Consider the following 23,436-nt stretch of genomic DNA (forward strand, 5'->3'; position numbering starts at 1 on the left):
ACTCTTGGCGCCTGTTCGGGTCGATGCACCTAACCTTGGCCTTCATGGTGAGAGGATTTGAGTATAGGGAGAGCGATGTTTTGCTGCAATTGTACAGAGCATTGGTGAGGCCATACCTGGCGTATTGTCTGAAGAAGGATGTCCTTGCTATAGAGGGAGTACAGTGAAGCTTTACGAGGCTGATTGCTGGAATGGCAGGTTTGTCGTAAGAACATAAGAACTAGGAGCAGGAGTAGGCCATCTGGCCCCTCGGGCCTGCCCCGCCATTCAATAAGATCATGGCTGATCTTTTCGTGGACTCAGCTCCACTTACCCGCCCGCTCACCATAACCCTTAATTCCTTTATTGTTCAAAAATTTATCTACCCTTGCTTTAAAAACGTTCAATGAGGTAGCCTCAACTGCTTCACTGGGCAGGGAATTCCACAGATTCACAACCCTTTGTGTGAAGAAGTTCCTCCTCAACTCAGTCCTAAATCGGCTTCCCCTTATTTTGAGGCTATGCCTCCTAGTTCTAGTTTCACCCGCCAGTGGAAACAACTTCCCTGCTTCTATCTTATCTATTCCCTTCCTAATCTTATATGCTTCTATAAGTACTCCTCTCATTCTTCTGAATTCCAATGAGTATAGCCCCAGTCTACTCAGTCTCTCCTCATAAGACAACCCTCTCAACTCCGGAATCAACCTAGTGAATCTCCTCTGCACCCCCTCCAGTGCCAGTATATCCTTTCTCAAGTAAGGAGACCAAAACAGTAATTTTGCTGATGACACCAAGATTGGTGGAGTAGTGGATGAGGTGGAGGGCTGTTGTAGGCTGCAAAGAGACATAGATAGGATGCAAAGCTGGGCTGAAAAATGGCAAATGGAGTTTAACCCTGATAAATGTGAGGTGATTCATTTTGGTAGGACTAATTTAAATGTGGATTACAGGGTCAAAGGTAGGGTTCTGAAGACTGTGGAGGAACAGAGAGATCTTGGGGTCCATATCCACAGATCTCTAAAGGTTGCCACTCAAGTGGATAGAGCTGTGAAGAAGGCCTATAGTGTGTTAGCTTTTATTAACAGGGGGTTGGAGTTTAAGAGCCGTGGGGTTATGCTGCAACTGTACAGGACCTTGGTGAGACCACATTTGGAATATTGTGTGCAGTTCTGGTCACCTCACGATAAGAAGGATGTGGAAGCGCTGGAAAGAATGCAGAGGAGATTTACCAGGATGCTGCCTGGTTTGGAGGGTAGGTCTTATGAGGAAAGGTTGAGGGAGCTAGGGCTGTTCTCTCTGGAGCGGAGGAGGCTGAGGGGAAACTTAATAGAGGTTTATGAAATGATGAAGGGGATAGATAGAGTGAACGTTCAAAGACCATTTCCTCGGGTAGATGGAGCTATTACAAGGGCGCTTAACTATAGGGTTCATGGTGGGAGATATAGGAAGGATATCAGAGGTAGGTTCTTTACGCAGAGAGTGGTTGGGATGTGGAATGGACTGCCTGCAGTGATAGTGGAGTCAGACACTTTAGGAACATTTAAGCGGTTATTGGATAGGCACATGGAGCACACCAGGATGATAGGGAGTGGGATAGCTTGATCTTGGTTTCAGATAAAGCTCGGCACAACATCGAGGGCCGAAGGGCCTGTTCTGTGCTGTACTGTTCTATGTTCTAAAACTGTACACAAGTACTCCAAGCGTGGCCTCACCAGCACTTTATACAACAACATAATCTCGCTGTTTTTAAACTCCATCCCTCCAGCAATGAAGGACAAAATTCCATTTGCCTTCTTAATTACCTGCTGCACCTGCAAGCCAACTCCTTGAGATTCCTGCACAAGGGCACCCACGTCCCTCTGCACAGCAGCATGCTGCAATTTTTGACCATTTAAATAATAGTCCATTTTGCTGTTCTTCCGACCATAATGGATGACCTCACATTTACCAACATTGTACTCCATCTGCCAGACCCTCGCCCACTCACTTAGACTATCTATATCCCTTTGCAGACTTTCAGCATCCTCTGCACACTTTGCTCTGCCACTCATCTTAATGTCATCTGCGAATTTTGACACATTACACTTGGTCCCCAACTCCAAATCATCGGTGTAAATCGTAAACAATTGCAGTCCTAATACTGATCACTGAGGCACACCACTAGTCACTGATCACCAACCAGAAAAACACCCATTTACCCCCACTCTTTGCTTTCTGTTCGTTAACCAATCCTCTATCCATGCTAATACATTACTCATAACACCGTGCACCTTTATCTTATGTGGCAGTCTTTGGTGTGGCACCTTGTCAAATGCCTTCTGGAAATCCAGATACACCACATCCACAAGTTCCCCATTGTCCACTGCACATGTAATGTTCTCAAAGAATTCCACCAAATTAGTCAAACATGACCTGCCCTTCATGAACCCATGCTGTGTCTGACCAATGGGACAATTTATATCCAGATGTCTCGCTATTTCTTCCTTGATGATAGATTCAAGCATTTTCCCTACTACAGAAGTTAAGCTAACCGGCCTATAGTTACCCGCCTTTTGTCTACCTCCTTTTTTAAACAGTGGCGTCACATTTGCTGTTTTCCAATCTGCGGGAATCACCCCAGAGTCCAGCGAATTTTGATAAATTACCACGAGTGCATTTGCTATTTCTCCCGCCATCTCTTTTAGTACCCTGGGATGCATTCCACCAGGACCAGGAGACTTGTCTACCTTTAGCCCCATTAACTTGCCCAACACTACCTCTTTCGTGATAATAGTTTTTAGGTTCTCACCTGCCATAGCCTTCCTGTCATCAATTTTTGGCATGTTATTTGTGTCTTCCACTGTGAAGACCGACACAAAATACCTGTTCAATGCCTCAGCCATTTTCTCATTTCCAGTTATTACATCCCCCTTCTCATCCTCTAAAGGACCAATGTTTACTTTAGCCACTCTTTTTCGTTTTATATATTTGTCGAAACTTTTGCTCTCTGTTTTTATATTCTGAGCTAGTTTACTTTCATAATCCATCTTACCTTTCTTTATTGCTTTTTTTGTGGCTTTCTGCTGACCTTTAAAGATTTCCCAATCCTCGAGGTTCCCACTAATCCTGGCCACTTTGTATGCATGTTCTTTCAATTTGATACCCTCCTTTATTTCCTTAGATACCCATGGCTGATTATCTCTTTTTCTACAGTCCTTCCTTATCACTGGTATATACTTTTGCTGAGCACTGTGAAAGATCGCTTTCAAAGTCCTCCATTGTTCCTCAATTGTCCCACCATAAAGGTTTTGCTCCAGTCTACCTGAGCCAACTCCTCCCTCATCCCTTTATAGTTGCCTTTGTTTAAGCACAAGACACTGGTATTGGATTTTTCCAGGTTTTGTGAAGGGGAGGTCGTGTCTCACGAACTTGATAGAGTTTTTCGAGGAACAAAGAACAAAGAACAATACAGCACAGGAACAGGCCCTTCGGCCCTCCAAGCCCGTGCCGCTCCCCGGTCCAAACGAGACCATTCTTTTGTATCCCTCCATTCCCACTCCGTTCATGTGGCTATCTAGATAAGTCTTAAACGTTCCCAGTGTGTCCGCCTCCACCACCTTGCCCGGCAGCGCATTCCAGGCCCCCACCACCCTCTGTGTAAAAAACGTCCTGCTGATATCCGTGTTAAACCTCCCCCCCCTCACCTTGAACCTATGACCCCTCGTGAACGTCACCACCGACCTGGGAAAAAGCTTCCCACCGTTCACCCTATCTATGCCTTTCATAATTTTATACACCTCTATTAGGTCACCCCTCATCCTCCGTCTTTCCAGTGAGAACAACCCCAGTTTACCCAATCTCTCCTCATAACTAAGCCCTTCCATACCAGGCACCATCCTGGTAAACCTCCTCTGTACTCTCTCTAAAGCCCGCACGTCCTTCCTGGAAAGACGGAGGATGAGGGGAGACTTAATAGAGGTGTATAAAATTATGAAAGGCATAGATAGGGTGAACGGTGGGAAGCTTTTCACCAGGTCGGTGGTGACGTTCACGAGGGGTCATAGGTTCAAGGTGAAGGGGGGGAGGTTTAACACAGATATCAGAAGGACATATTTTACACAGAGGGTGGTGGGGGCCTGGAATGCGCTGCCAGGCAAGGTGGTGGAGGCGGACACACTGGAAACGTTTAAGACTTATCTGGATAGCCATATGAACGGAGTGGGAATGGAGGGATACAAGAAGAATGGTCTAGTTTGGACCAGGGAGCGGCGTGGGCTTGGAGGGCCGAAGGGCCTGTTCCTGTGCTGTATTGTTCTTTGTTCCGGTAGTGTGGCGACCAGAACTGGGCGCAGTATTCCAAATGCGGCCGAACCAACGTTCTATACAACTGCAACATCAGACCCCAACTTTTATACTCTATGCCCCGTCCCATAAAGGCAAGCATGCCATATGCCTTATTCACTACCTTCTCCACCTGTGACGTCACCTTCAAGGATCTGTGGACTTGCACACCCAGGTCCCTCTGCGTATCTACACCCTTTATGGTTCTGCCATTTATCGTGTACTCCCCCCGACGTTAGTTCTACCAAAATGCATCAGTTCGCATTTCTCTGGATTGAACTCCATCTGCCATTTCTTTGCCCAAATTTCCAGCCTATCTATATCCTTCTGTAGCTTCTGACAATGTTCCTCACTATCTGCAAGTCCAGCCATTTTCGTGTCGTCCGCAAACTTACTGATCACCCCAGTTACACCTTCTTCCAGATCGTTTATATAAATCATGAACAGCAGAGGTCCCAATACAGAGCCCTGCGGAACACCACTAGTCACAGGCCTCCAGCCGCAAAAAGACCCTTCCACTACCACCCTCTGTCTTCTGTGACCAAGCCAGTTCTCCACCCATCTAGCCACCTCCCCCTTTATCCCATGAGATCCAACCTTTTGCACCAACCTACCATGAGGGACTTTGTCAAACGCTTTACTAAAGTCCATATAGACGACATCCACAGCCCTTCCCTCGTCAACCATTCTCGTCGCTTCTTCAAAAAACTCCACCAGGTTAGTGAGGCATGACCTCCCTCTCACAAAACCATGCTGACTATCGTTAATGAGTTTATTCCTTTCTAAATACGCATACATCCTATCTCTAAGAATCCTCTCCAACAACTTCCCTACCACGGACGTCAAGCTCACCGGCCTATAATTTCCCGGGTTATCCTTCCTACCCTTCTTAAATAACGGGACCACATTAGCTATCCTCCAGTCCTCTGCGACCTCACCTGTGTCCAGTGACGAGACAAAGATTTGCGTCAGAGGCCCAGCGATTTCATCTCTTGTCTCCCTGAGCGGCCTGGGATAGATTCCATCAGGCCTTGGGGATTTGTCAGTCTTTATATTCTCTAACAAAACTAACACTTCCTCCCTTGTAATGGAGATTTTCTCTAACAGTTCAACACTCCCCTCCGAGACACTCCCAGTCAACACATCCCTCTCCTTTGTGAATACCGACGCAAAGTATTCATTTAGGATCTCCCCTACTTCTTTGGGCTCTAAGCATAATTCCCCACTTTTGTCCCTGAGAGGTCCGATTTTTTCCCTGACAACCCTTTTGTTCCTAACGTATGAATAAAATGCCTTGGGATTCTCCTTAATCCTGTCTGCCAGGGACATTTCGTGACCCCTTTTTGCCCTTCTAATTCCTCGTTTGAGTTCTTTCCTACTTTCTTTGTACTCCTCCAGAGCCCCCTCCGTTTTTAGCTGCCTGGACCGAATGTACGCCACTCTTTTCTTTTTGACCAATCCCTCAATTTCCCTGGTTTATCCACGGTTCTCGAATCCTACCCTTCCTATCCTTTTTTACAGGCACATGCCTATCCCGCAGCCCTAACAACTGTTCCTTAAAAGACTCCCACATGCCAGATGTGGATTTACCCTCAAACAGCCTCTCCCAATCAACAGCTGCCAATTTCTACCTAATCCCATTAAAGTTAGCCTTGCCCCAATCCAACACCTTACCCGTGGGACACCACTCATCCTTTTCCATCGCGATCCTAAAGCTAACAGAATTGTGGTCACTATTTGCCACATGTTCCCCTACCGAAACTTTGAAGACCTGACCGGGCTCATTCCCCAGTACCAGGTCCAGTATAGCCCCCTCTCTAGTCAGGCTATCTACATATTGTTCCAAAGAACCTTCCTGTACGCATTTTACAAATGCCTCCCCATTCAGACTCCCAGCCCTACGTGACTTCCAGTCTATACCAGGGAAATTGAAGTCTCCCACTACAACAACCCTATTTTTCCTGCACCTATCCAAGTGACGAAGATGATTGATGAGGGTAGGGCAGTGGATGTTGTCTACATGGACTTCAGTAAGGCCTTTGACAAGGTCTCTCATGGCAGACTGGTGCAGAAGGTGAAGTCGCATGGGATCAGAGGTGAGCTGCCAAGGTGGATACAAAACTGGCTCGGTCAAAGAAGACAGAGGGTAGCAATGGAAGGGTGTGTTTCTGAATGGAGGGCTGTGACAAGTGGTGTTCCTCAGGGATCAGTGCTGGGACCTTTGCTGTTTGTAATAAATATAAATGATTTGGAGGATCGATTAGTAAGTTTGCGGACGACACAAAGGTTGGTGGATTTGCGCATAGTGATGAGGACCATCAGAGGATACAGCAGGATATAGATCAGTTGGAGACTTGGGCAGAGAGATGGCAGATGGAGTTTAATCCGGACAAATGTGAGGTAATGCATTTTGGAATGTCTAATGCAGATAGGAAATATACAGTAAATGGCAGAACCCTTAGGAGTATTGATAGGCAGAGTGATCCGGGTCTACAGGTACACAGGTCACAAAGTGGCAATGCAAGTGGAGAAGGTAGTCAAGAAGGCATACATAAGAACATAAGAACATAAGAAATAGGAGCAGGAGTAGGCCATCTAGCCCCTCGAGCCTGCCCCGCCATTCAATAAGATCATGGCTGATCTGACGTGGATCAGTACCACTTACCCGCCTGATCCCCATAACCCTTAATTCCCTTACCGATCAGGAATCCATCCATCCGCGCTTTAAACATATTCAGCGAGGTAGCCTCCACCACCTCAGTGGGCAGAGAATTCCAGAGATTCACCACCCTCTGGGAGAAGAAGTTCCTCCTCAACTCTGTCTTAAACCGACCCCCCTTTATTTTGAGGCTGTGTCCTCTAGTTTTAACTTCCTTACTAAGTGGAAAGAATCTCTCCGCCTCCACCCTATCCAGCCCCCGCATTATCTTATAAGTCTCCATAAGATCCCCCCTCATCCTTCTAAACTCCAACGAGTACAAACCCAATCTCCTCAGCCTCTCCTCATAATCCAAACCCCTCATCTCCGGTATCAACCTGGTGAACCTTCTCTGCACTCCCTCCAATGCCAATACATCCTTCCTCATATAAGGGGACCAATACTGCACACAGTATTCCAGCTGCGGCCTCACCAATGCCCTGTACAGGTGCATCAAGACATCCCTGCTTTTATATTCCATCCCCCTCGCAATATAGGCCAACATCCCATTTGCCTTCTTGATCACCTGTTGTACCTGCAGACTGGGCTTTTGCGTCTCATGCACAAGGACCCCCAGGTCCCTTTGCACGGTAGCATGTTTTAATTTGTTTCCATTGAGATAGTAATCCCATTTGTTATTATTTCCTCCAAAGTGTATAACCTCGCACTTCTCAACGTTATACTCCATTTGCCATATCCTCGCCCACTCACTCAGCCTGTCCAAATCTCTCTGCAGATCTTCTCCGTCCTCCACACGATTCACTTTTCCACTTATCTTTGTGTCGTCTGCAAACTTCGTTACCCTACACTCCGTCCCCTCCTCCAGATCATCTATATAAATGGTAAATAGTTGCGGCCCGAGTACCGATCCCTGCGGCACGCCACTAGTTACCTTCCTCCAACCGGAAAAACACCCATTTATTCCGACTCTCTGCTTCCTGTCGGATAGCCAGTCCCCAATCCACTTTAACACACTACCCCCAACTCCGTGTGCCCTAATCTTCTTCAGCAGCCTTTTATGGGGCACCTTATCAAACGCCTTTTGGAAATCCAAAAACACCGCATCCACCGGTTCTCCTCCATCAACCGCCCTAGTCACATCTTCATAAAAATCCAACATGTTCGTCAAGCACAACTTTCCCCTCATGAATCCATGCTGCGTCTGATTGATCGAACCATTTCTATCTTTGCCTTCATCGGCCGGGGTATTGAGTTTAAAAATTGGCAAATCATGTTGCGGCTTTATCGAACCTTAGTTAGGCCGCACTTGGAATATAGTGTTCAATTCTGGTCGCCACACTACCAGAAGGATGTGGAGGCTTTTGAGAGGGTGCAGAAAAGATTTACCAGGGTGTTGCCTGGTATGGAGGGCATTAGCTATGAGGAGAGGTTGGAGAAACTTGGTTTGTTCTCACTGGAGCGACTGAGGTTGAGGGGAGACCTGATAGAAGTCTACAAGATTATGAGAGGCATGGACAGAGTGAATAGTCAGGAGCTTTTTCCCAGGGTGGAAGAGTCAATTACTAGGGGGCATAGGTTTAAGGTGCGAGGGGCAAGTTTTAAAAGAGATGTACGAGGCAGATTTTTTACACAGAGGGTGGTGGGTGCCTGGAACTCGTTGCCAGCGGAGGTAGTGGAAGCGGATACAGTAGTGACTTTTAAGGGGCATCTTGACAAGTACATGAATGCGAAAGGAATAGAGGGATATGGTCCCCGGAAGGGTAGGCGGTTTTAGTTAAGCCGGGCAGCATGGTCGGTGCAGGCTTGGAGGGCCAAAGGGCCTGTTCCTGTGCTGTAATTTTCTTTGTTCTTTGTTCTCACGCTCCATCTGTTTTTTAACTTCAACCATAGTGTGATCGCTTCTTCCAAGAGGATCCCTAACTGCAAGATCATTAATTATTCCCGTCTCATTGCACAGGAACAGATCTAGGATAGTTTGCTCCCTTGTCAGTTCTGTTACATACGGTTCAAGGAAGCTATCGCGGAAACATTCTATGAACTCCTCCTCAAGGCTGCCTTGAGGAGAGACTTAGTCGGTTAGGATTATATTCACTGGAGTTCAGAAGAGTGAGAGGGGATCGCATAAAAACTTAAAATTCTAACAGGGTTAAACAGGGTAGATTCAGAAAGAACGTTCCCAATGGTGGGGAGTCCAGAACTAGGGGTCATTGTTCGAGGATAAGAGATAAACCTTTTAGAACATAGAACATAGAAAAGCTACAGCACAAACAGGCCCTTCGGCCCACAAGTTGCGCCGAACAATTTCCTTACCTTCAAGGCTCATCTATAACCCTCTGTCTTACTAACCTCCATGAACCTATCCAAAAGTCTCTTAAAAGACTCAATCGAATCCGCTTCCACCACCACTACCGGCAGCTGATTCCACGCACCCACCACCCTCTGTGAAAAACTTACCCCTAACATCTCCTCTGTACCTACTCCCCAGCACCCTAAACCTGTGGCCTCTCGTGGCAACCATTTCAGCCCTGAGTAAAAGCCTCTGAGAATCCACTCTATCAATACCTCTCAACATCTTATACACCTCTATCAGGTCACCTCTCATCCTTCGCCTCTCCAAGGAGAATAGACCTAGCTCTCTCAACCTATCCTCATAAGGCATGCCACTTAATCCCAGCAACATCCCAGTAAATCTCCTCTGCACCTGTTCTATGGCTTCCACATCCTTTCTGTAATGAGGTGACCAGAACTGGGCAGTACTCCAGGTGGGGTCTGACCAGGGTCCTATACAGCTGCAGCATTATCTCCCGATTTCTAAACTCAATTCCTCTATTGATGAAGGCCAGTAATCCACTGAGGTGAGGAGAAATTTCTTCACCCAGAGGGTGGTGAATGTGTGGAATTCACTCCCACTGAATGTAGTTGAGGCCAAAACCTTGTCTCATTTCAGGAAGAAATTAGATATAGCTCTTGGTGCTAAAGGGATCAAGGGATATGCGGGGGAAGGGGGGATCAGGATATTGAATTCAATGATCAAAATGAGTGGCAGAGCAGTCTGGAAGGGCCGAATGGCCTCCTCCTCCTCCTAGTTTCTATGTAACAGTCTCAGTAGCGTGTGCTCACGAAAATGATAAGCATTCTCATTTGTTTTTATTCTGCTTCTGTCTCTCTCCTCGTGCATTATTTCCTCAATCTCTTCCCAATGTCTTATTCTGACTTCCTCACCCTCCCCCTCCCACCCCACCTCCCCCCCCCCCCCCCACCCCACCCCACCCCGCCTCCCCCTCCCGCCCCGACTCCGCCCGCCTCCTCCTCCTCCCACCCTGCCTCTCTCTCTCTCTCTCCGGCTGCTGATCTGCAGACCAGGCCAGGTGTCATTCAGCCCTTGTCCAGGGTCAGACCAGTCGTGGCTTCAGTTCCAACAGAGAGCAGGAACAGTCCAAACCCATTCCAAAAAGTGGAGGAGCAAACGGTGCCACCAAATACGGTAAGTGTGTCTGTGCCGAGGCACACCAGTGTTCACATATCAGAATGTGGGAAACGCATTGCATGGAGCCCCTGGAATGACTCACTGGTATCTGAGAGAGGTGAGGGAGGAAATTGCTGGGTCCTTGAGAGAAATCTTTGTATCCTTACTGGCTACGGGGGAGGTCCCAGAGGATTGAAAAATAGCCAATGTTGTTCCTTTGTTTAAGAAGGGTAGCAAGAATAATCCAGGTATTTACAGGCCAGTGAGCCTTACATCAATGATAGGGAAACTATTAGAGATGATTCTTCGACACAGGATTTATTCCCACTTGGAATTAAGTGGACATATTAGTGAGAGGCAGCATGGATTTGTGAAGGGGAGGTCGTGTCTCACTAACTTGATCGAGTTTTTTGAGGAAGTGACGAAGATGCTTGATGAGGGTAGGGCAGTGGATGTTGTCTTCATGGACTTCAGTAAGGCCTTTGACAAGGTCTCTCATGGCAGACTGGTGCAGAAGGTGAAGTCGCATGGGATCAGAGGTGAGCTGGCAAGGTGGATACAAAACTGGCTCGGTCAAAGAAGATGGACAGAGTGGATAGTCAAGAGCTTTTTTCCAGGGTGGAAGAGTCAATTACTAGGGGGCACAGGTTTAAGGTGCGAGAGGCAAAGATGGGTCAAAGAAGACAGAGGGTAGCAGTGGAAGGGTGCGTTTCTGAATGGAGGGCTGTGACAAGTGGCGTTCCTCAGGGATCAGTGCTGCGACCTTTGCTGTTTGTAATATATATATAAATGATTTGGAGGAAAATGGAACTGGTTTGATTTGTAAATTTGCGGACGACACAAAGGTTGGTGGATTTGCAGATAGCGATGAGGACCATCAGAGGATACAGCAGGATATAGATCAGTTGGAGATTTGGGCGGAGAGATGGCAGATAGTGTTTAATCTGGACAAATGTGAGGTAATGCATTTTGGAAGGTCTAATACAGATAGGAAATATACAGTAAATAGCAGAACCCTTAAGAGTATTGATAGGCAAAGGGATCTGGGTGTACAGGTACACAGGTCAGTGAAAGTGGCAATGCAAGTGGAGAAGGTAGTCAAGAAGGCATACGGCATGCTTGCCTTCATCGGCCGGGGTATTGAGTTTAAAAATTGGCAAGTCATGTTGCGGCTTTATAGAACCTTAGTTAGGCCGCACTTGGAATATAGTGTTCAATTCTGGTCGCCACACTACCAGAAGGATGTGGAGGCTTTGGAGAGGGTACAGAAAAGATTTACCAGGATGTTGCCTGGCATGGAGGGCATTAGCTATGAGGAGAGGTTGGAGAACTTGGTTTGTTCTCACTGGAACGACTGAGGTTGAGGGGAGACCTGATAGAAGTCTACAAGATTATGAGAGGCATGGACAGAGTGGATAGTCAGAAGCTTTTTCCCAAGGTGGAAGAGTAAATTACTAGGGGGCACAGGTTTAAGGTGCGAGGGGCAAGTTTTAAAGGAGATGTATGAGGCAGGTTTTTTACACACAGAGTGGTGGGTGCCTAGAACTCGTTGCCGGGGGAGGTAGTGGAAGCGGATACGGTAGTGACTTTCATGGAGCTTCTTGACAAATACATGAATAGGATGGGAATAGAGGGATATGGTCCCCAGAAGGGTAAAGGGTTTTAGTTAAGTCGGTGCAGGCTTGGAGGGCCGAAGGGCCTGTTCCTGTGCTGTAATTTTCTTTGTTCTTTGTTATCAGCCCTGTAATACAAAATGACTCGCTGGTATCAGTTCTGTAATACAGCACAACTGGCTAGTATCAGTCCTGTAATACAGGATGGCTCATTGGTATCAGTCCTGTAATATAGCATGACTGGCTGGTATCAGTCCTGTAATACAGCATGACTCATTGGTATCTGTCCTGTCATATAGCATGACTGGCTGGTATCCGTCCTGTAATACAGCATGACTGGCTGGTATCCGTCCTGTAATACAGCATGACTGGCTGGTATCTGTCCTGTAATACAGGATGACTCGTTGGTATCAGTCCTGTAATATAGCATGACTGGCTGGTATCCGTCCTGTAATACAGCATGACTGGCTGGTATATGTCCTGTAATACAACACGACTGGCTGGTATCAGTTCTGTAATACAGCACAACTGGCTGGTATTGGTCCTGTTACACAGCATGATTCGCTGGTATCAGTCCTGTAATACAGCATGATTCGCTGGTATCAGTCCTGTAATACAGCATGATTCGCTGGTGTCAGTCCTGTAATACAGCATGATTCGCTGGTGTTAGTCCTGTAATACAGCATGATTCGCTGGTGTCAGTCCTGTAATACAGCATGATTCGCTGGTGTCAGGCCTATAATTGAATCGAGTTGCAAAGATCATACCGACAGTGGAAAAGTTCAGTGTGCACCAGGATTGACACATCTCCCAGGACGTTGGATGGTCTGATCTGAGCTGCTGCTTACACTGCGGGGATAATACATCCCTAAAGCCATCCTCGAAAGGGAGTCTCAGTATACAGGACTCCCACTGCAAATCAGGTCTCCATCCCAGGGGCTTACTGTCTGAGGAGTTCAACCTCCGGAGGGGTGCGGGGGTCACTGTCCGAGGTGGGGGCACTGTCCAAAAGCATGGGGATGATCGGCATTCAGGGATAGGCAGATTCAGAATGGGTTTGCTGTCAAATCAGCCATGATCCTATTAAATGGGAGCACATACTCGAGGGGCTTAATGGGCCTACTCTTGCTCATTGTTCATCATAGAATCATAACATATTACAGCATGGAAGGAGGTCCTACAGCCCATTGAATGCTCCCTTGCATGCACCCCGGGATTTACACAGTAAATTGTGTCACTGATGGAAACTATGTTCAGTGGAGTTCAACACGGGAAAGTACAACCCCTCAATCTGAGTGTTTTCAAACACTCTTAACAGCAAGGCAACATTTGACCGAGTGTGGCATCAAGGAGCCCTCGTGAAACTGGAATCATTGAGTATCAGGGGAAACTCTCCGCTGGTTGGAGTCATAGGAAGATGGTTGTGGTTGTGGAGGGTCAGTCATCTCAGCTCCAGGACATCTCTGCAGGAGTCCCTCAGGGTCAGTGTCCTCGGCCCAACCACCTTCAGCTGCTTCATCAATGACCTTCCCTCCGTCATATGGTCAGAAAGGAGGATATTCACACATTGTTCACTCTCAGTCTTCATCCCTCAGTTACTGAGGCAGTCCTTGGCCACAGAGAAAGGCCCAGGACAACAAGCTAAGCCTAAATGTTAGGGATAAAGTCATAGAGGTTTACAGCATAGAAACAGGCCCTTTGGCCCCACTTGTCCATGCTGCCCTTTTTTTTAAACTCCTAAGCTAATCCCAATTGCCCGCATTTGGCCCGTATCCCTCTCTACCCATCGTACCCATGTAACTATCTAAATGCTTTTTAAAAGACAAAATTATACCCGCCTTTACTACTGCCTCTGGCAGCTTGTCCCAGACACTCACCACACTCTGTGTGAAAAATTGCCCCTCTGGACACTTTTGTATCTCTCCCCTCTCACCTTAAACCTATGCCCTCTAGTTTTAGACTCCCCTACCTTTGGGAAAAGATATTGACTATCTACCTTGTCTATGCCCCTCATTATTTTATAGACCTCTATAAGGTCACCCCCTCAGCTTCCTACACTCCTGAGAAAAAAGTCCCAGTCTATTCAGCCTCTCCTTATAACTCAATCCATCAAGTCCCGGTAGCATCCTTGTAAATCTTTTCTGCACTCTTTCTAGTTTAATAATATCCTTTCTATAATAGGGTGACCAGAATTGCACACAGTATTCCAAGTGTGGCCTTACCAATGTCTTGTACAACTTCAACAAGACGTCCCAGCTCCTGTATTCAATGTTCTGACCAATGAAACTGGAAAGGGAAGTTTTTGCTTCCTACCAGCTTAAAATCTCAAGCAGACATGAGTACAGTATAAAAGGCAACACAAGCTTTATTCCCTGTCCAAAATAACAAACCACAGGCCTGGGGGAACACAGCTGCTGGCCAACTGCTTCCCCCGGCCATTGTGCACTTTACAATTTATAGGGTTTTGAACTTCGCGCCAAGCGGATGGTAATGGGCTCATTCAAAGCGGTTGCTGACAGCAGCATGAATGGGACCCACGTGGGTTATTGTCATTTACTACAAGTTACACGATCAGTACCTACTAAAACTATCAGCAATTGACACAAAGCGGTGACACAATAGCGAAGTATTGAAAAGCCATTATAGATGGGTGGGGTTGATCTGTGGCTAATGGTGAAGTGATCCTATTTCTCCCGGGCCGATCTCTTTCTGGAGAGTTCCCTTTGTGATTTGAACTCCTTGCATAATCTAATCAGTTGAGCTATTGTCTATGTTTCCCTGCCTGGAGTCTAAAGTGATTAAAACTATCTGTAGTGATTTAGAGGGTGCAAGGAACCTCTCTATGAGTCATCGCGTTGCTGTGAGCTGCTGACAATATTTCCATCATTCATTGCCGGGCAAAATAAATTCGATATAAACGCGTAAAAATGTCCATGATATTAAGCATAAAAGTCGTCCCCTTCAAAACCAAGCATGCCGAATGCCTTCTTCACCACTCTGTCCACCTGTAACTCCACTTTCAAGGAGCTATGAACATGTACCCCTAGGTCTCTTTGTTCTGTAACTCTCCACAACGTCCTACCATTAACTGAGTAAGTCCTGCCCTGGTTCAATCTACCAAAATGCATCATCTCACATTTGTCTAAATTAAACTCCATCTGCCATTTGGCAGCCCACTGGTCCAAATGATCAAGATCCCGTTGCAATGGGAGATAACTGTCTTCACTGGGATATTGTGATGCTGGAAGTATTGTGCTGGAGTTAGTGCAAATACATTATCAGTGACACGCCAAGAACTGGACATGTCTGTCATTCATTTTAATATCACTTTTTTCTAACTTAAAAGAATGTCCCGAGATGTGTAGGTTAGGGGGATTAGCCATGGTAAATGTGTGGGGTTACGGGGAGAGAGCGGAGGGGAGGGCCTGAGTAAGATGCTCTGTCAGAGAGTTGGTGCAGACTCATTGGGCCGAATGGCCTCCTTCTGCACTGTAGAAATTCTATGATTCAGACTGAGAGTCACAGGCATTTAATGCCCATCCCTAATGGCCCTCAGGAAGGTGGTGGTGAGCTGCCTCCTTGAACCACTGCAGTCCATGAGGTGTAGACAGTGCTGTTAGGGAGGGAGTTCCAGGATTGTGACCCAGCGACAGTGAAGGAACGTCTGATATATTTCCAAGCCAGGATAGTGAGTGACTCGGAGGGGAATCTCCAGGTGGGGGTGTTCCCAGGTATCTGCTGCTCTTGTCCTTCTAGATGGAAGTGGTCGAGGGTTTGGAAGGTGCTGCCGAAGGAGCCTTGGCGAGTTGCTGCAGTGTGTCTTGTAGATGGTACTGGTGGAGGAGGCAAATTGTATTCATTCGTGCCACACCGGTACCACACAACGACTGGCTGTCTCCAACAAGGTAGAATCTCACCAACTCTCCTTGACATTCAATGGCATTCCCATCTCTAAATCCCCCACTATCAACATCCTGGGGGTTATCACTGACCAGAAACTGCTGCAAGAGCAGGTCAGAGGCTAAGAATCCTTCAGCGAGTAACTTACCTCCTGCCTGAAAGAACAGAGAAAATTACAGCACAGGAACAGGCCCTTCGGCCCTCCAAGCCTGCACCGACCATGCTGCCCGACTGAACTAAAACCCACTATGCTTCCGGGGACAATATCCCTCTATTCCCATCCTATTCATGTATTTGTCAAGACGCCCCTTAAAAGTCACTAATGTATCCACTTCCACTACCTCCCCCAGCAACGGGTTCCAGGCACCCACTACTCTCTCTGTAAAAAATCTGCCTCGTACATCTCCTTTAAACCTTGCCCCTCGCACCTTAAACCTATGCCCCCTAGTAATCAACTCTTCCACCCTGGGAAAAAGCTTCTGACTATCCACTCTGTCCATGCCTCTCATAATCTTGTAGACTTCTATCAGGTCTCCCTTCAACCTCCGTCGCTCCAGCGAGAACAAACCAAGTTTCTCCAACCTCTCCTCATAGCTAATGCCCTCCATACCAGGCAACATCCTGGTAAATCTTTTCTGTACCCTCTCCAAAGCCTACACATCCTTCTGGTAGTGTGGCGACCAGAATTGAACACAATATTCCAAGTGCGGCCTCACTAAGGTTCTGTAAAGCCGCAACATGACTTGCCAATTTTTAAACTCAATACCCCGGCCGATGATGCCTTATGCCTTCTTGACTACCTTCTCCACCTGCATTGCCACTTTCACTGACCTGTGTACCTGTACACCCAGATCCCTTTGCCTATCAATACTCTTAAGGGTTCTGCCATTTATTGTACATTTGCTATCTGTATTAGACCTTCCAAAATGCATTACCTCACATTTGTCCGGATTAAACTCCATCTGCCATCTCTCCGCCCAAGTCTCCAACTGATCTATATCCTGCTGTATCCTCTGATGGTCCTCATCGCTATCTGCAAATCCACCAACCTTTGTGTCGTCCGCAAACTTTCTAATCAATCCTGTTATATTTTCCTCCAAATCATTTATATATATTACAAACAGCAAAGGTCCCAGTACTGATCCCCGAGGAACACCACTTGTCACAGCCCTCCATTCAGAAACGTACCCTTCCACTGCTACCCTCTGTCTTCTTTGACCGAGCCAGTTTTGTATCCACCTTGCCAGCTCACCTCTGATCCCATGCGACTTCACCTTCTGCACCAGTCTGCCATGAGGGACCTTGTCAAAGGCCTTACTGAAGTCCATGTTGACAACATCCACTGCCCTCCCCTCATCAATCATCTTTGTCACTTCCTCGAAAAACTCAATCAAGTTCGTGAGACACGACCTCCCCTTCACAAAACCATGTTGCCTCTCACTAATACATCCATTTCTTTCCAAGTGGGAATAAATCCTGTCTCGAAGAATCCTCTCCAATAATTTCCCTACCACTGATGTAAGGCTCAGCGGTCTGTAATTACCTGGATTATTCTTGTTACCCTTCTTAAACAAAGGAACAACATTGGCTATTCTCCAATCCTCTGGGACCTTCCCTGTAGCCAGCGAGGATACAAATATTTCTCCCAAGGCCCCAGCAATTTCCTCCCTTGCCTCTCTAGGTATTCTGGGGTATATCCCATCAGGCCCTGGAGACTTGTCGACCTTGATGTTTCTCAAGAACCTCAATACTTCCTCCTTTTTGATCTCAACATGACTCAAACTATCCACACATCCTTTCCCAGACTCATCATCCACCAAGTCCTTCTGTTTGGTGAATACTGACACAAAGTACTCATTTAATACCTCTCCCATTTCCTCTGGCTCCACACATAGATTCCCTCCCCTGTCCTTGAGTGGGCCAACCCTCTCCCTGGCTACCCTCTTGCTCTTTATATATGTGTAAAAAGCCTTGGGATTTTCCTTACTCCTGCTGGCCAATGCTTTTTCATGACCCCTTTTAGCTCATCTTACTCCTTGCCTCCCCAAAGCCTGTCCACCATCTACAAGGCACAAGTCAGCAGTGTGATGGAACACTCCCCACATGCCTGGATGGGTGCAGCTCCAACACTCAAGAAGCTCCACACCATCCAGGACAAAGCAGCCCCGCTTGATCAGCACCCCATCCACAAACACCCACTCCCTCCACCACCAACGCACAGTGACAGCCGTGTGTACCGTCTACACGATGCACTGCAGCAACTCACCAAGGCTCCTTAGGCAGCACCTTCCAAACCCACGACCACTTCCATCTAGAAGGACAAGAGCAGCAGATACCTGGGAACACCCCCACCTGGAGATTCCCCTCCGAGTCACTCACTATCCTGGCTTGGAAATATATCGGTCGTTCCTTCACTGTCGCTGGGTCACAATCCTGGAATTCCCTCCCTAACAGCACTATTGGTCAACCCACAGAACATGTACAGCACTGATTCAAGAAGGCAGCTCACCACCACCTGACACGAAGGGGCAATTTAGCATGGCCAATCATCCTAATCCGCACGAAAATGGATATTGTTGAACTCTGCAGGCTTCACACACAAGCAATGCTTTTCTAAGGTTGCGATTGGATTTTTCTGCAATTTTCTTGGCCAGTTCTTGAGGTAGTAAGAGACCTTCTTTCTTGCAATTTGAATTGTGGGAGGAAACCGGAGCACCAGGTGGAAACCCACGCAAACACGAGGAGAATGTGCAAGCTCCACACAGACAGTGACCCGAGCCGGGAATCGAACCCAGGTCCCTGGCACTGTGAGGCAGCAATGCTAACCACTGTGCCACCGTGCCCTGACTTGGAAATATATCGGCCATTCCATCACTGTCGCGAGGTCAAAATCCTGGAACTCCCTCCCTAACAGCACTGTGGGTGTACCTACACCTCAGGGACTGCAGTGGCTCAAGAAGGCAGCTCAGCAGCACCTCAAGAACAATCATGGATGAGAAATGAATGCCTGTCGCTCTCCGATCACAAGAACAAAGAGATAAAACAACTCACCCGATATTTTCCCTCCAGATCACAACTCTCTTGAAACCCCACCTTGTAAATCTTAACCCAGTGTCAGGGATAGTGTTTAATTATCCCCATCGGAACTAGCTGCCTGACAATATTGACACTGCCCAGATACAGGAGTGGGAGATTGGTCTGTGAACTATCCATCAGTATTGGAGGGTTCCTGCTCTCTCTGTGTCAGTGAAAGACAGAGAGTATTGGTTGCACGACTGGGGAGGAGGCTGACTTTTCAGGATGCCACAAAGCCTGGCTGTACAGAGAGTTTGTTGAAGGTACAATCTGCAACCAGCAATATTGAGGGACAGAAACAGAAAATGCTGGAAAATCTCAGCAGGTCTGACAACATTTGTGGAGAGAGAATAGAGCCAACGTTTCAGTCTGGATGACGCTTTGTCAGAGCTATTGAGGGACGTATACAGCTGTGTTGTTTTAGCTGCCGTCATTGACTGAAATGTGAATCATTCTGTCCTATTTTCTAAGGTGCCGTCTCCCAGTGGATTGGACAGCCCAGAGCAGCGGTCGTTCCGTGACAGACAGAAATACTTTGAGATTGATGTGAAACAGCAAGTCGCAGAGAAACCCAAGAGAGTGTCACTGGTCGCAGAGGATGATCTCAGGAAGATGAAGGAAGAGGAAGGTATGCAAGGAAGTGTTTGTGGGGTGGATGGGGAGGGGGAGGGGGTTGGAGTAGGTAAGGGCGGTGGGGTGAGGGGGGATGTTGGTGGTAATGATGATCCCACACAGTAAATACGGATGTCCTGATACCTCAGTGCTGTAATAACCAAATGCCTGATGCCAATTTGATTAATTTACGTAGGCTTCTTCAACCCTTTTGCATGTGGGCCACAGTCTGATTTTTTCTCACTCGAGAGGCCCAAGGGCAATTTTGAAGGAAGGTTTGGCACTACATTAAACTTGCTTTTGTTTTGAAATTCAGTGTCAAAGCAAACCATTTATAATTAACAAAGAACAAAGAAAATTCCAGCACAAGAACAGGCCCTTCGGCCCTCCAAGCCTGCACCGATCATGCTGCCCGACTTAACTAAAGTCCCCTCCGCTTCTGGGGACCATATCCCTCTATTCCCATCTCATTCATGTACTTATCAAGACCCCCCTTAAAAGTCACTACTGTATCCGCTTCCATTACCTCCCCCGGCAACGAGTTCCAGGCACCCACCACTCTCTGTAAAAAATCTGCCTCGTACATCTCCTTGAAACCTTGCCCCTCGCACCTTAAACCTGTGCCCCCTAGTAATCGACTCTTCCACCCTGGGAAAAAGCTTCTGACTATCCACTCTGTCCATGCCCCTCATAATCTTGTAGACTTCTATCAGGTCTCCCCTCAACCTCCGTTGCTCCAGTGAGAACAAACCAAGTTTCTCCAACCTCTCCTCATAGCTAATGCCCTCCATACCAGGCAATATCCTGGTAAATCTTTTCTCTACCCTCTCCAAAGCCTCCACATCCTTCTGGTAGTGTGGCGACCAGAATTGAACACTATATTCCAAGTGCGGCCTCACTAAGGTTCTATAAAGCGTCAACATGACTTGCCAATTTTTAAACTCAATACCGGAGCCGATGAAGGCAAGCATGCCGTATGCCTTCTTGACTACCGTCTCCACCTGCATTGCCACTTTCAGTGACCTGTGTACCTGTACACCCAGATCCCTTTGCCTATCAATACTCTTCAGGGTTCTGCCATTTACTGTATATTTCCTATCTGTATTAGACCTTCCAAAATGCATTACCTCACATTTGTCCAGATTAAACTCCATCTGCCATCTCTCCACCCAATTCTCCAACTGATCTATATCCTGCTGTATCCTCTGATGGTCCTCATCGCTATCTGCAAATCCACCAACCTTTGTGTCGTCCGCAAACTTTCTAATCAATCCAGTTACATTTTCCTCCAAATCATTTATATATATTACAAACAGCAAAGGTCCCAGTACTGATCCCTGAGGAACGCCACTTGTCACAGCCCTCCATTCAGAAACGTACCCTTCCACTGCTACCCTCTGTCTTCTTTGACCGAGCCAGCTCACCTCTGATCCCATGCGACTTCACCTTCTGCACCAGTCTGCCATGAGGGACCTTGTCAAAGGCCTTACTGAAGTCCATGTAGACAACACCCACTGCCCTCCCCTCATCAATCATTTTCGTCACTTCCTCAAAAAACTCGATCGAGTTCGTGTGACACGACCTCCCCTTCACAAAACCATGTTGCCTCTCACTAATACGTCCACTTATTTTCAAGTGGGAATAAATCCTGTCTCGCAGAATCCTCTCCAATAATTTCCCTACCACTGATGTAAGGCTCACCGGCCTGTAATTACCTGGATTATTCTTGCTACCCTTCTTAAACAAAGGAACAACATTGGCTATTCTCCAATCCTTTAGGACCTCCCCTGCAGCCAGTGAGGATACAAAGATTTCTCTTAAGGCCCCACCAATTTCCTCCCTTGCCTCTCTCAGTATTCTGGGGTATATCCCATCAGGCCCTGGGGACTTGTCTACCTTAATGTTTCTCAAGAAAAGACCAGTAGTGAATAGAAATGCCTATTAGGAAGTGCTAAACTGCAGAGCCTATCCGTGAGATCAGAGCGAGAGAGGCAGACTAGGCCCGAGGCCTTGATAACCAGGGAAGGGCTGAGCACTGGGCTGAGCCGAGGAGATGTGTCTCACTAATCCTCACATTGATGGAACATTCCAACCTGGCCTCGGTGGAATTCATACTGAAGTGGGGGTAGGAGGCAGGTTGCTTTTCCAGCTCCGATTTCCTCCTCTCCCAGCCTACTTTGTGGTTAGGCCTATTAATGTAACGCCGCTATTTAAGAAGAGAGGGAGGCAGCAGACAGGAAATTATAGGCCGGTTAGCCTGACTTCGGTCACTGGCAAGATTTTAGAGCCCATTATTAAAGCTGAGATCGCAGAGTACTTGGAAGTGCATGATAAAATAGGACTGAGTCAGCACGGCTTTGTCAAGGCGAGGTCATGTCTGACAAATCTGTTAGAGTTCTTTGAGGAGGTAACAAGGAAGTTAGATAAAGGAGAACCAGTGGATGTGATTTATTTAGATTTCCAGAAGGCCTTTGACAAGGTGACGCATAGGAGACTGTTAAATAAGTTAAGAGCCCATGGTGTTAATGGTAAGATCCTGGCATGGATAGAGGATTGGCTGACTGGCAGAAGGCAGAGAGTGGGAATAAAGAGGTCTTTTTCAGGATGGCAGCCGGTGACTAGTGGTGTGTCTCAGGGGTCAGTGCTGGGACCACAACTTTCCACAATATACATCAACGATTTGGAGGAAGGAACTGAAGGCACTGTTGCTAAATTTGCAGATGATACAAAGATATGTAGAGGGACAGGTAGTATTGAGGAAGCAGGGGGGCTGCAGAAGGACTTGGACAGGTTAGGAGAGTGGGTAAAGAAGTGGCAGATGGAATACAATGTGGAAAAGTGCAAGGTTATGCACTTTGGAAGGAGGAATGGAGGCTTAGACTATTTTCTAAATGGGAAAATGCTGAGGAAATCAGAAACACAAAGGGACTTGGGAGCCATTGTTCAAGATTCTCTTAAGGTTAACATGCAGGTTCAGTCGGCAGTTAGGAAGGCAAATGCAATGTTAGTATTCATGTCGAGAGGGCTAGAATACAAGAGCAGGGATGTACTTCTGAGGCTGTATAAGGCTCTGGTCATCGAGTCATAGAGGTTTACAGCATGGAAACAGGCCCTTCGGCCCAACTTGTCCATGCTGCCCTTTTTTTAAACCCCTAAGCTAATCCCAATTGCCCGCATTTGGCCCATATCCCTCTATACCCATCGTACCCATGTAACTATCTAAATGCTTTTTAAAAGACAAAATTGTACCCGCCTCTACTACTGCCTCTGGCAGCTTGTTCCAGATACTCATCACCCTCTGTGTGAAAGAATTGCCCCTCTGGACACTTTTGTAGCTCCCCTCTCTCACCTTAAACCTATGTCCTCTAGTTTTAGACTCCCCTACCTTTGGGAAAAGATATTGACTATCGAGCTGATCTCTGCCCCTCATTATTTTATAGACCTCTATAAGATCACCCCTCAGCCTCCTACGCTCCAGAGAAAAAAGTCCCAGTCTATCCAGCCTCTCCTTATAACTCAATCCATCAAGTCCCAGTAGCATCCTAGTAAATCTTTTCTGCACTCTTTCTATAATAGGGTGACCAGAATTGCACACAGTATTCCAAGTGTGGCCTTACCAATGTCTTGTACAACTTCAACAAGATATTCCAACTCCTGTATTCAATGTTCTGACCAATGAAACCAAGCATGCCGAATGCCTTCTTCACCACTCTGTCCACCTGTGACTCCATTTTCAAGGAACTATGAACATGTACCCCTCGATCTCTTTGTTCTGTAACTCTCCCCAACGCCCTACCATTAACTGAGTAAGT

General features: G+C 47.0%; 1 protein-coding gene across 1 annotated transcript in view; it reads left to right on the top strand.

Moving 5' to 3' along the window:
- Window positions 1-23,436, top strand: part of scrib (scribble planar cell polarity protein) — a 322,951-nt gene that overhangs the window by 220,962 nt on the left and 78,553 nt on the right. The window contains exons 18-19 of the mRNA XM_078230184.1: window positions 10,317-10,442; window positions 19,484-19,640. Of these exons, the coding sequence (XP_078086310.1) occupies window positions 10,317-10,442; window positions 19,484-19,640 (283 nt within the window). The remainder of the gene's footprint in view (window positions 1-10,316; window positions 10,443-19,483; window positions 19,641-23,436) is intronic.

The sequence above is a fragment of the Mustelus asterias genome, chromosome 2, assembly GCF_964213995.1.
Source record: "Mustelus asterias chromosome 2, sMusAst1.hap1.1, whole genome shotgun sequence".
Lineage (NCBI taxonomy): Eukaryota > Metazoa > Chordata > Chondrichthyes > Carcharhiniformes > Triakidae > Mustelus > Mustelus asterias.